The sequence below is a fragment of the Mercenaria mercenaria genome, chromosome 2 (assembly GCF_021730395.1).
Source record: "Mercenaria mercenaria strain notata chromosome 2, MADL_Memer_1, whole genome shotgun sequence".
Lineage (NCBI taxonomy): Eukaryota > Metazoa > Mollusca > Bivalvia > Venerida > Veneridae > Mercenaria > Mercenaria mercenaria.
Window position 1 is genome coordinate 58,121,137 of NC_069362.1, and position 14,842 is coordinate 58,135,978.

General features: G+C 36.9%; 1 protein-coding gene across 1 annotated transcript in view; it reads left to right on the plus strand.

Annotated features, from left to right (window-relative positions):
• LOC123564026 (calcium-dependent protein kinase C-like) overlaps positions 1 to 14,842 on the plus strand; it is a 234,824-nt gene that overhangs the window by 128,748 nt on the left and 91,234 nt on the right. Inside the window, exons 6-7 of the mRNA XM_045357280.2 lie at positions 10,945 to 11,101; positions 13,832 to 14,063. Coding sequence (XP_045213215.2) covers positions 10,945 to 11,101; positions 13,832 to 14,063 — 389 coding nt within the window. The remainder of the gene's footprint in view (positions 1 to 10,944; positions 11,102 to 13,831; positions 14,064 to 14,842) is intronic.

The window sequence follows — 14,842 nt, forward strand, 5'->3', positions numbered from 1 at the left end:
AAACTTCATGAGTGGATAGTTGTGCATATTATTGTCATGTTCCAGTTAAATGATTTTCAACGGTGTCATGACCTTTGATTTGTCAAATTCTTTTATCTATTTCTCCTGTACCACTGGTTGGAATTACACCAAACTTCACACCACTGTCAATCCTAGTTGTGTATACTATGAATGTTGTTGTTCAGTGATTTTCCCTGGCGTTATTTCAAAGTTTTTCAACAAAATTTTGTTTGCAGTTAACAGTAAGTTAGTATACCAGTAACTACACACCACAACTGAATAATCACACTCTCCTCTGTCATGACAATACAAACTGAATGACATAGGTGTCTTAATTCTTGCTATCATTTTGTAGAAATTATGCCTCTTATAGTTAGCATATTTTCAAGCTTTCCAGTCTTTGTAGTTGTATTCTAAACCTAAGTCCTTGTATTGTAAAAGCTCTTCAGCTGTGAAGAGCCCATTCATAACTCCCATGCTGTACCAAAATCAAATGTTTAAGCTTTCTTTAAACACATTTACTCATATATAATGTACAATACTTGCTGGCTGGGTGAAGTAAATAAAAATGCTGCTTCCATTAGAATTTTAACAATTACTGCCTGATGATTTGATTTTATTGCAAGCTTTCTGCTATTTTATACCACAAGCGTGAAACTAGGTCTCTAATTGCTGATGTTGATGTGATACTTGTGAGCAATATGAAGGAATCACATGAAAACAGACATAAAACAAATAATTGAATATATACCATTAGGTCTTGTTATGGAAGAAAATCATTTAGCCTACATTTCATTTCAGTAAGATAGACGCTAGGGTAATATAAAAGTTGTTTCCTGAGACCTTTTCTCTGTCTCTATCTCTGTTTTATCCTCTGTCTCCTCTCTGTATGCTTTGAAAGCAGTTCCAATGGCTATTCCAATTTTGCAACAGCTTGCAAATTTTATGCCCTAGGTTTCTCTTTTCAGCTCACCTGAGCACAAAGTATGATTGCTCACCATCTGTTGTCTGTCCTTACGTCTGCTGTCCACACTTTTCTTCAGATGACATCTCTGAAACTACTGGTCAGAATTGCACTAGACTTGGTCTGTAGCCTCCTTGCTTAGTCCTCTATCAAATTTGTTAAAATGTTTCAACCTGATCCCTTTTAGGGGCGACCATAGCCAAAATTAGAAAAAAAACTTTCAAATGCCTTCCCATGAAATGCTTGATGGATCTTCATCAAACTTGGTCTGTAGCATCAGTTAAAGATTCAAATAACACTAAAATACTCATGTATTTGATCTTTTGTTATGGTCATTACAATAATTGTTACCTTTAGAGAAGTAAGAAATGTATGAAATGATTGCATGTCATTTAGAGACAAAATATGGAGTGGGGAGTAAGATTAGTTCACCTCTGACTTTGAATGGTAAGTTACCATTTAATGGAAGCCATTAATGGAACAGAATAGGTCCAGGGAAGTGGATTGAAGTTGGCAGTTTAAGACAGGTGGCCACTGGTTCAAGATTACTGTTAAGGCAGGTGGGACTGTACAGCCATCTTGTCCGTTTAGAGTCAAAAAATGAATTTCAGTATGAGATTCATCTTTGTTTTTAGCTCACCTGTCACAAAGTGACAAGGTGAGCTTTTGTGATCACACGGTGTCCGTCGTCCGTCGTCCGTCCGTGCGTCCGTCCGTAAACTTTTGCTTGTGACCACTCTAGAGGTCACATTTTTCATGGGATCTTTATGAAAGTTGGTCAGAATGTTCATCTTGATGATATCTAGGTCAAGTTTGAAACTGGGTCACATGCCGTCAAAAACTAGGTCAGTAGGTCTAAAAATAGAAAAACCTTGTGACCTCTCTAGAGGCCATGTATTTCACAAGATCTTCATGAAAATTGGTCAGAATGTTCATCTTGATGATATCTAGGTCAAGTTCGAAACTGGGTCATGTGCCATCAAAAACTAGGTCAGTAGGTCTAAAAATAGAAAAACCTTGTGACCTCTCTAGAGGCCATATATTTCAAAAGATCTTCATGAAAATTAGTCAGAACGTTCAACTTGATGATATCTAGGTCAAGTTCGAAACTGGTTCACGTGCCATCAAAAACTAGGTCAGTAGGTCAAATAATAGAAAAACCTTGTGACCTCTCTCAAGGCCATATTTTTCATAGGATCTGTATGAAAGTTGGTCTGAATGTTCATCTTGATGATATCTAGGTCAAGTTCGAAACTGGGTCACGTGCGGTCAAAAACTAGGTCAGTAGGTCTAAAAATAGAAAAACCTTGTGACCTCTCTAGAGGCCATGTTTTTCATGAGATCTTCATGCAAATTGGTCAGAATGTTCATCTTGATGATATCTAGGTCAAGTTCGAAAGTGGGTCACGTGCAGTCAAAAACTAGGTCAGCAGGTCAAATAATAGAAAAACCTTGTGACTTCTCTAGAGGCCATAATTTTCATGGGATCTGTATGAAAATTGGTCTGAGTGTTCATCTTGATGATATCTAGGTCAAGTTCAAAACAGGGTCATGTGTGGTCAAAAACTAGGTCAGTAGGTCTAAAAATAGAAAAACCTTGTGACCTCTCTAGAGGCCATACTTGTGAATGGATCTCCATAAAAATTGGTCAGAATGTTCAACTTGATGATATCTAGGTCAAGTTCGAAACTGGGTCTCGTGCCTTCAAAAACTAGGTCCGTAGGTCAAATAATAGAAAAACCTTGTGACCTCTCTAAAGGCCATATTTTTCATAGGATCTGTATGAAAGTTGGTCTGAGTGTTCATCTTGATGATATCTAGGTCAAGTTCGAAACTGGATCACGTGCGGTCAAAAACTAGGTCTAAAAATAGAAAAACCTTGTGACCTCTCTAGAGGCCATATACTTCATGAGATCTTCATGAAAATTGGTCAGAATGTTCACCTTGATGATATCTAAGTCAAGTTCAAAACTGGGTCACATGAGCTCAAAAACTAGGTCACTATGTCAAATAATAGAAAAAACGACGTCATACTCAAAACTGGGTCATGTGGGAAGAGGTGAGCGATTCAGGACCATCATGGTCCTCTTGTTTGTCTGACTGAATCATGTCAATAAAAAAGCTACTACACCAGAACTGTCTGATAATCTCAGTTCACTGATTGGTCTAATTTATTTCAAGCTTTCTGGTATTTTATGCCATGTCGCCTGATTGTAGACTTTGATAGGGATTTTGTGAGCAGTATGAAATAATAACATAAAAATGAAGTAAAAAAAGATCTCTTGTGGGTCCTTATTTTGTGATGGTTGTATGTTTGCTGTATCCTTGAATACTTGGAAGCAGTAATGATAAAACTACAGATGTTGGATAATCTGCTATTCTAGAGGGTGAGAGAGAGAATTGTAGCCAAATAGAATCTTTATTGAAGATTGATCATACTGTTTAGTTTTTGATTTCTCCTTTTTTTTTTTTAAAAATTCAAAAATTAATAGCTTTTAGAATTTGAAAACAGATCCTCTTAATTTGAGTCTAACAGGAAAAGTGTTTTCAAGATTGAAGAGTGATTCACTTAATTGTTTTATAAATGTTTATAATTGATTCCGCTTTTAAGTTTAGAAATATGGTAATCTTGTCTTTTCCACCTGAGACTCTCAGAAGTTATAGGTCATAGATCTGGAGACACAGACACTTGGGGCTTTGACAAGCTTATCTTAGTATTGGTCAACAATGTTCTGCAAATTCTACTATCAGGCCTAATATACTCAAGATTCCAAACTTCTCCTCATTGTTTACATACAGTGACCTTGTTCCGGACAATTTTATTTAACTTAATCCGACACAAACACATGTTTTTGGTGTTAATCGATTGAGCCTTTAAAAAGTTTTCCATTCATATATATATTATTACCTGTCATGGCCTGATACCAGCAAATTTCTTCGTTATTTTCATCTCATGTTAGTGATTTTGCACGGCCACATCAGCTTTCCGTTGGATCTGTCCGTGGCGCCCAGCTGACATGCACAGGTATCGACAACGCAGAACAGGGGAACCAATTATGTTTTAGAAAAACAAAGACGCCTGACTGCATTTTGGCTCCAAAGGTTTTCCTAGTTATGTCTCCCCACCTCTGGGGGAGACATATTGTTTTTGCCCTGTCCGTCCGTCCGTCACACTTCATTTCCGGGCAATAACTGGAGAACCATTTGACCTAGAACCTTTAAACATGATAGGGTTGTAGGGCTGCTGGAGTAGACAACCCCTATTGTTTTTGGGGTCACTCTGTCAAAGGTCAAGGTCACAGGGGCCTGAACATTGAAAACCATTTCCAATCAATAACTAGAGAACCACTTGACCCAGAATGTTGAAACTTCATAGGATGATTGGTCATGAAGAGTAGATGACCCCTATTGATTTTGAGATCACTCCGTCAAAGGTCAAGGTCACAGGGGCCTGAACATTGAAAACCATTTCCGATCAATAACTAGAGAACCACTTGACTCAGAATGTTGCAACTTTATAGGATGATTGATCATGCAGAGTAGATGACACCTACTGATTTTGGGGTCACTCCGTCAAAGGTCAAGGTCACAGGGGCCTGAACATTGAAAACCATTTCCGATCAATAACTAGAGAACCACCTGACCCAGAATGTTGCAACTTTATAGGATGATTGATCATGCAGAGTAGATGACCCCTATTGATTTTGGGGGTCACTCCATCAAAGGTCAAGGTCACAGGGGCCTGAACATTGGAAACCATTTCCGATCAATAACTAGAGAACCACTTGACCCAGAATGTTGAAACATAATAGGATGATTGATCTTGCAGAGTAGATGACCCCTAACGATTTTGGGGTCACTCTATTAAAGGTCAAGGTCACAGGGGCCCGAACACTGAAAACCATTTCCAGTCAGTAACTTGAGAACCACTTGACCCAGAATGATGAAACTTCATAGGATGATTGGTCATGCAGAGTAGATGACCCCTAACGATTTTAGGGTCACTCTGTTAAAGGTCAAGGTCACAGGGGCCCAAAAATTGAAAACCATTTCCGGTCAGTAACTTGAGAACCACTTGACCCAGAATGATGAAACTTCATAGGATGATTGGTCATGCAGAGTAGATGACCCCTAACGATTTTAGGGTCACTCTGTTAAAGGTCAAGGTCACAGGGGCCTTAACATTGAAAACCATTTCTAATCAATAACTTGATAACCTCACGACCCAGAATGTTGAAACTTCATAGGATGATTGAACATGCAGAGTAGATGACCCCTATTGATTCTGGGGTCAGTCTATTAAAGGTCAAGGTCACAGGGGCCCGAACACTGAAAACCATTTCCAGTCAGTAACTTGAGAACCACTTGACCCAGAATGATGAAACTTCATAGGATGATTGGTCATGCAGAGTAGATGACCCCTAACGATTTTAGGGTCACTCTGTTAAAGGTCAAGGTCACAGGGGCCCAAAAATTGAAAACCATTTCCGGTCAGTAACTTGAGAACCACTTGACCCAGAATGATGAAACTTCATAGGATGATTGGTCATGCAGAGTAGATGACCCCTAACGATTTTAGGGTCACTCTGTTAAAGGTCAAGGTCACAGGGGCCTTAACATTGAAAACCATTTCTAATCAATAACTTGATAACCTCACGACCCAGAATGTTGAAACTTCATAGGATGATTGAACATGCAGAGTAGATGACCCCTATTGATTCTGGGGTCAGTCTATTAAAGGTCAAGGTCACAGTGGCCTGTTCATGTAAAATCATTTTTTGGAAATAACTTGAGAACCACTTGACCTACAATGTTGAAACTTAATAGGATGATTGGACATGCAAAGTAGATGACCCCTATTTATTTTGAGGTCACTTGATCAAAGGCCAAAGTCACAGGAGCCTGAACAGTAACTTGAGAACCACTAGGCCAAGAGTGTTGAAATTTAGCGGGATGACTGGACATGCCAAGTAGATGATCCCTATTGCAGCCAACCATCAGTGTCTCTTTGACTTTCGCTCCTGAACCCTATTGACTTCTTGCCTATAGGACTTTGCATTAGGGGAGACATGCTCTTTTTAGCTCACCAGAGCACAAAGTGCTCAGGGTGAGCTATTGTGATCGCTCACCGTCCGGCGTCCGTCCGTCCGTCCGTCGTCCGTCCGTCCGTCCACACTTTCCTTTAAACAACATCTCCTCCTAAACCAACAGGCCAATTTTCATGAAACTTCACAGGGATGTTCCTTGGATGGTCTTCTCTAAAAATTGTTCAAAGAATTGAATTCCATGCAGAACTCTGGTTGCCATGGCAACCGAAAGGAAAAACTTTAAAAATCTTCTTCTCAAAAACCAGAAGCCCTAGAGCTTAGATATTTGGTGTGAAGCATTGCCTAGTGGACCTCTACCAAGTTTGTTCAAATCATGACCCCGGGGTCAAAATTGACCCCGCCCCAGGGGTCACTTGATTTTACATAGAAAAATCTTAAAAAATCTTCTTTTCGAAAACCAGAAGCCCTAGATCTTAGATATTTGACCTGTAGCATTGCCTAATGGACCTCTACTAAAGTTGTTCAAATCATGACCCTGGGGTCAAAATTGACCCCGCCCCAGGGGTCACTTGATTTTACATAGGAAAATCTTCAAAAAATTTCTAAAAATAAAGCAGAAGGCCTAGGTCTTAGATATTTCACATGTAGCATTGCCTAATGGACCTCTACAAAATTTATTCAAATCAGACCCCCGGGGTCAAAATTGACCCCGTCCCAGGGGTCACTTGATTTTACATAGGAAAACCTTAAAAAATCTTCTTCTCAAAAAGAAGAAGCCCTAGAGCTTAGATATTTGACATGTAGCATTGCCTAGTGGACCTCTACTAAAGTTGTTCAAATCATGACCCCCGGGGTCAAAATTGACCCCGCCGTAGGGGTCGCTTGATTTTACATATGAAAATCTTCAAAAATTTTCTTAAAATAAACCAGAAGGCCTAGAGCTTAGATATTTCACATGTAGCATTGCCTAGTGGACCTCTACAACATTTTTTCAAATCATGACCCCAGGGTCAAAATTGACCCCGCCCCAGGGGTCACTTGATTTTACATAGGAAAATCTTCAAAAAATTTCTAAAAGGCCTAGGTCTTAGATATTTGACATGTAGTATTGCCTAGTAGACCTCTACAAAATTTCTTCAAATCATGACCCTGGGGTCAAATTGGCCCCGCCCCATGGGGTTACTTGATTGTACATAGAAAAATCTTCAATATTTTCTAAAAATAAACCAGAAGGCCTAGAGCTTAGATATTCGACATGTAGCATTGCTTAGTGGACCTCTACAAAATTTGTTCAAATCTTGACCCCCTCAGGGTCAAATTGACCCAGCCCCAGGGGTTACTTTATTGTACATAGGGAAATCTTCATAAATTTGCTTAAAATAAACCAGAAGGCCTAGATCTTAGATATTCGATACGTAACATTGCCTAGTCGACTTCTACAAACTTTGTTCAAATGATGACCCCCGGGGTAAAATTGGCCCTGCCCCAGGGGTTACTTGATTGTACATCGGAAAATTTTCCAAAAAAATTCTAAAAATCATCAGTTTGACATTTGAAACATATTACTCTGGTGAGCGATCCAGGGTCATCATGACCCTCTTGTTTACAAAAGCATTTTCTAGTTATAGAATACTTTTCCTGTATTTATAGACAGATTCAAAGGTAAACTTACATAGTCTGACTTTTATTTTTTGTCAGCAGTTTTATGACAAATAAATGACTGACTTGAAAAAATAGATATAGACTGCAATAATTGTCATGTATTTTCACGGCCCTTTAAAATGCATATTTATGCAGTTGACTTTTGTCCACAACCATGGTCTGATACCATGTTTTATGACCATGGTGCCAATTACCACAGCCATGGTCAACCATTGTCCCATGACCATGAACTACCATGGTATTAAACCATCAATTTCGACTGGGTTATGCCACTTTTCTTTTCTCAAAACATGGGTAATGGCTAAGAGGGCTTTTCCTGAGGTAGTAAAAGCGAGAAAGTAGAAATTTTAGAAAAACGTTTTTAAAAATGTAGTGGATAAGCCAGACTAACTTAAAAATTGCCATAGATTTGTTTAAGAAATAGGTAGAAGACAGTGTTTGTGTCAGTGTCTGTCATTGTTCCAATAACAAATGGTGGACTTAGTCATAACTTTAAAAGTACAAAGGATTTTTTCATGAACCTGGCACTTAGACAGAAAGCAACATGTGGAAAATACAGATAATTTTTATTTGGTTCTAAGTTTTTATCCATTTGTCCATCTATCTGTCATCTGTTGGTTATAAAAGATAGATCCTAATTTTAATGTCCAAAGTTCAAAAATATTTTTTCATTAAACTTGACTTATAGATACTAGATAATTTTTAGAGTGTGCAAGAGTGTTTCCATTAAGTTTCATTATAAAAAGAGATGTTTCCTGTGTCAGCAAATTTGACAAAATGTCCCTTCAAGTAGGGGACATTTATTGCTGGTCTTGTTAATCCATATTTGGAAAGTATTTCTTTGATATTTATGATAATAAAAAACTTGTCTTCATGCTGTGTTCTATTTATTGGTCCTATGTTTGTCATAACTTCAGATGTTCTTTTGGGATCTCATTATTGTTGTAGTAATAAAAGTTCCAATGTCATAATAAGTTGTTTTGATGGTAGCTTATTGCAATAAAATGGGATTTTAGTGGCCTTCATAGGGATGGTTAAAAGTTTCATTGGCAAAAGCAGTTTGTGTTTCATCCTCACAAGAATTCTCAACATAAACAATAACATAATTATGCCATACATAGTTTTTCCACATTTGGAAGTGCAGTGTACAGAAATAACCATATCTTTTACCTTGCTTATTTTTACCTTACCTGAGCACAAGGTGCTTGTGGTAAGCTATTCTGATCACGCTCACAGTGTCTGTTGTGCGTGAGTGCGTGCATCTGTCAGTTGTCAACAATGTTTTTAAAGGACATCTCTGCCAGAACTAGTGAATGGATTTTGATGAAACTTGGCCAGGTGTTAAATCTGTCCTATTGTCATATCACATCATTTTGTGCCAGTAATGTTCAGTACCCAACATAACTGAAAGTTGGTCTAGAACCATATATATATATATATATACTGATGTGATATTTGTGTGCAGTTTGAAATGCTCACACAAAAATGACATAAAACAGATCTGTGGGTCGATTTTTGAGATATATACCATTTATGTATTTATTATGGAAACCATTATATTACACATCTCATTTCGCTTATATTCACATTCTTTATTTAGAAATGCTTAGTTTAATACTCAGTGGGGAAATTTATGATTGTTTCTGGCAATTTTGAAAGTAAAAAAGTTAAAAACTGCAGTTTATAATGTGTGCCTGTTGGCTTGTTTTTACTGCACCATGATCCAGTTGTTTCCAGTTTCAGTGTCTTATGTTGGAAGTGATAATAATGAAATGATAGGCATAGATTATTCTGCTATTCCAGGGAGAGTTTGCTGGAGCAGAGGAAGCATTTATGCTATCAGAAAGAGCTTGAAGCTGAAAGGATTGAAGATTGATGAATATTGGTTGAGAAAAATTTCTGAGAATATGAGCTGTTAAAATTTAGCAAAAGAGGAGCTGTTTTTACCCAATCAGGAGCCTCGAATTAGCATGATTTCAATATAATCTTGTAAACTGAAGAAACAGAGTTAGTTTACAAAACCGCAAGAGTTTTGAAATTTATTGTTCTGCAGGAAAGTCTAATAGAGTTTATATTGTGTTTGATAAAGGATGGTTCACCTCTGTGTTACATAAATGTTTTTCTATAGATTAAAATCCCCACCTTAATTAGCATTCAGATATATCACTTTTTTATGAGTCATTCAGATTGAAATAGTTTTCATTTTCTTTCTAAAGAAGCAGTGAAAGTTCTAATTTCACAAAAATTCTTATATTATATTCCTCGTCATATCTTTTGAAAATTGATGCCAAACAATATAGGGGGAAAACATTGCAGTAATTGTACAAAAACATTGTACAGTCATTCTGTTTTAATTAAGCTAAATAAAGACAGCGTGGCTGGTAAATCCATATTAAGATGCTCTAATTTTTCTTTAACATTTATGGTAAGAAAAAAATTGTCATGTACAGTCACCCTGTTTTAAGTTAAAAAAGGACAGCATGGCTTGTAAATTCATATTAATGATTTATTTCTTTAACATTTATGGTAAGAAAAAAATTGTCATGTTCCTCCCTTCTTTTTATTGGTCCTATGTTTGTCAAAACTGTAGATGTTCTGTTGGGATCTCATTATTGTTGTAGTAATAAAAGTTCCATGTCATAATAAGTTGTTTTCATGGTAGCTTGATGGCAGTTTATTGCAATAAAAATGAGATTTTAATGGCCTTCATAGAGGATTGTTCAAAACTTTCTGAGCAAATGAGAATTTATATGTAACAATATATCTTATTTTGGTGATGCCTAATCTTCACTAATATAAGACTTAGCAGCCAGCACAATGCCAGCACTACAAAAAAATGGTAAAAATAAGAAACGATAGCAAATGACCTTCTCTAAACATTTTACTTTGTTTGCTTTTATAGAAACTCTTTAAGGGACTTTTTTTACCCACAACTTTTAGGCGAAAAAAAAATTCTCTCAAAAATCCTTAAAAAGTGAGTACACTGAAAGTGACTGTATTGGTACAAACTTTAATTGACATAAAACTTTTGCAAGATATTCTTATAAATAACCATAAATATTGTGCAGAAGGTAGTAAACCATTGCAACACTTCTGAAGTAGTGCAGAAAAATTACATTTCAGCAGGGGGCATTATGTCCAGCTGTCCATTTTTTCCTTAGGGGCAAACAGTAGTTGAAGCTTAGCTGCCTTCTCCATTTAAAAACAATGATAACTTTGAGCATCAAAGCATTGCACAGAAATGAATTGCATTTTTTCTTTCTGTTTCAGTAAAAGAAGCAAAGAACCTTATACCAATGGATCCAAATGGACTTGCTGACCCATATGTGAAGGTGAAATTAATACCAAATGATGAAAACAAAACAAAAAAGAAAACTAAAACAGTGAAAGCTACACTCAATCCATTGTGGGAGCAGACATTCGATTTGTAAGTACCGTTCTGTTAGATAGAGAATCACATGATTCCAATGTTCTAGAGTTACATTATATGACATTTTATGTTGCATAAAAATTGATTGCAAACTTAATTGTAGAGAAAATTGCCTGATGCAGAACTAAAATAACTTACAAAAAGTGTTGCAAGAACTTTCAAAGAAATTTTGGTACAGGAAAAGGACACATTATCTTTTCTAGAAATGTCATTTTAGATTTGATGCATGGGAAAACGTTTTAGAAGATAATGTTAATGGATGGTTTCAGAATACACGTAACAAGCAGATTTCAGTTCATAACAAAGTTCGCATGTACTTAGTAAGGGATTGTTCTGTTCTTTTTCTCGAGTAATTTACAATTTTGGCACTTTTGGGCTTCTGTAGAAAAAAAATTGAGCATCCAGTCAACATTTTTGCAGTGTGTGGACAGGGTTTGACCCAGTGTTCATGCACATTATAAATCATTGCCATGAATATAAACTTGGCTGATCTGGACCATGTTTCTTTGACTATTCCAAACATTCAGTACAGACTTAAGTCAGTGGAGTGAGAATTGTGTTCTGAAATATTTAGAAAGTGTGCAGATTGCTCTAAATAAAATCTGGTGCAGACAGAATAGTCACCTGATAAATAACAACAAAGGAAAGCTGGTTTTGGTTCCTGTCATCTATGTATATTCTCAATACAGAACTGTGTACTATTTTATTATCATTAAAAGCTATTATCTTTGAGCCAAACACTGTTTAAAAGGAATAATACAAGGATTACTTGCATTAAAATGATGGTTTGGCTTTTAATTTTGCTTTATAAAAGTTACGCATTTAAAGAAAGGTCGTCTTCATTTCGAAAAGGTAACTCGTTCCCAGATACTCAGCCTAACTGCTGTCTACTCAACACAACAAAGTTGCTGTCATCAAAGAGAATTTTGCATAATGGTATTATACCCCATCATTTTGCCAAGGGGATTTTGACTACATGACTTGTATTTCTGCTAAAGAGGAGGTTTTGTCCACTGTGTCAATTTTGAGCCTAGGGGATTATGACCAAGGTGATTTTGAGCGTTCTCCTATTCCTATGACAACAATTAGTAAATTACCTCAGAATTGTTATAACACTGTTTCGGGAAGTCAGAAAAATATGGTTTGGAAACACATGAAAACAGCTTTGTACAGTATCTTATGAGGCATTATAGAGAAAAATTAAATTGGTTTTGAAATTCATGACAGTCTCAACAGTTACTGTTGATCAGCAAGTATACACATGAGGCTACATGTAAATCATTTTCAAACCACTTAAATATAAATAGATAGTGTAATAAATCTCACTCTATATATATATATATAGAGTCGGCCTCATTTGGGTTGGACACGTGTATGTCCTACTTTTGGTTTGGTGTCGAGAAAATGGTATATTTAGTCTTCATTCATCCCAACCTCTTGTAAATTCAGTTTCTTGTGGTCAGATGTCCAAAGGAATTATAGCCTAGTTCATATTCTGTTGTAGATAGTCTGTAAGCCTCTGTAACATTTCCCTGGTCAGCCCAGAGTCGGTATAATGTGACTGGGTGGGATATTATGTAACGTATCTCCGGCTTGATACAGCGGCACTACAAAGTTGGACATGGTGCTCATTGCTACAAGCAGACTCATCGTTTGACTGAAAAATTGTTGAATAAGTTGCTAAACCTGAACATACACTCACAAGATTTTTGCCTGTTAACTTCAATGATGTATCTTATTTGGATGATATACTAGTGTGCACAGGACAAATTGATGGAGAATTCGAAATTGTCTCTCTGCTTATTTTCTGTCCTGTAAATTAGTTTGGTTGCCTAAAGGAAACTAAAGTGAAATGTTAAAGGGTTAAGATTAGTTTATCAGAATAACAATCATTATGTGTTTATATTAACTATAAGTCAGATGTCTGCAACTTCCCATTAACAGGAAGAGTGATTATTCTGAGTATTGCCTGCTAAGAGTGACCATGATTTGTAATGTCTAGAAAATTTGTTCAGTCATCTGAGCACAAGGTACTGCAGGTAAGCTATAGTGATCACTCACTGTCGGTTTGTCTGTCCACACATCATCAGATGACATCTTCCTTGAAAGTACTGGTCAGAATTGCACCAAACGTGGTCAGTGGCATCCTGTCATGGTCCTCTATTAAGTTTAATCAAAGGTTTCAGCTTGGCTTCTTTTAAGGGCCGTTAATGCTAAAAATAAAAAAAAAGCTTTTAACATGGTCTGTAGCATCACTGTAAGGTCCACATCCAAATTTGTTCAATGGGGGCAGCTAGCCCATTTTAGGAGCTGCTAGGGCGAAATACATAAATACCTGTAAACAACTTCTCATGTACCCTTAATTATGTAGGTAAATATTATAAAGAGACTTTCCAGAACACCCTCATTCTGCTCCAGTTGTCTGTGTCTTCTTACTTCCCAATTTTAATGACCTAAGAAGAATATAGTGTTTGAACTGTTGGTCATCTGTCACATTAAATTATGTAATCAGTATCATTTTACTGCTACTGAACTTTTGATACCTGGAGCATGTTATAGTCCTCTTCCAAAGTTGCAAACTGTCTAATAGGGACATCATGGCCCCCTTGGTTTGTTTTTCTTGAGAGGGGTTAGGGGTGCAAGTTGTAGCTGATACCATGTTTTCAGTTTTCTTCAGCAGATAGTACACTGGTATGTTTTGATCTGTGTATACTTTTGTTTTGACAGTAACCTTAGTCAAGAGGATTTTGCAAAAAGACTTTCTATAGAAGTATGGGACTGGGATAGAACGTCCCGAAATGACTTTATGGGCTCACTGTCCTTTGGTATATCAGAAATAATGAAGGAGCCAGCTGAAGGATGGTTCAAACTACTCAGTCAGGAAGAAGGAGAGTTTTATGGTTTACCTGTTGTAGATGATGTCTCGGCCAATATACAAATGATTCGCTCAAAAATGGCGGTATTGTACTTTTTTGACATTTTTGCTCATTAGCCAAACCATATGTAAAAGCATTTAGACTCTTAAGTATAACATGGCAATGATGTGCGTTAAGTGGTTATTGACACAACAAAATGGATATTTGTACAAGGGTCTTGCCCAAATGCTAATATAGTTTTAGGAGTGTGGGTAACCATTTTAAGTAAACCATTGCTGCTAAATGAGTTGATATTTTAATATGTATAATTATAATTCCCATTTTGGAAAATCAGGAGGTACTATATGGTACATGTGTGTCTGTCTGTCCATCTGTCATAATTCGCGTCGCGAGCGTAACTTTATAACCAGTTAAGACTTGGCATATAGGTAGATGGGGATAATATGATGTGTAGAGTGCTTGAACCAACTCTGTAGGTCAAAGGTCAAGGTCACATATTGAGTTTGAAGGTCAAAACTATCCGTCAAATTTTGTGTCCAGAGCTTAACTAAAGAACCATGCAAGGTATTTACTTCAAACTTTACATGTAGGTAAGTGGCAATGAGAACGGTGCAGAGCTAATGAATTGAGTCAGCAGGTCTAAGGTCAAAGTCACAATCTGAGCTCAAAGTTAAAATCTGTCTATCATATTTCGTGTCCGGAGCATAACTTATTAACCATTCAAGGTATTGACTTCAAACTTGGCATGTTGGTTGGTAGTGATGAGACGATGTACAGAGAACAAGAACCTGATCTGTAGGTTTAAGGTCATGGTCACAGACTGAGCTGAAATATAAAATCTGTCTGTCATATTTAGTGTCTG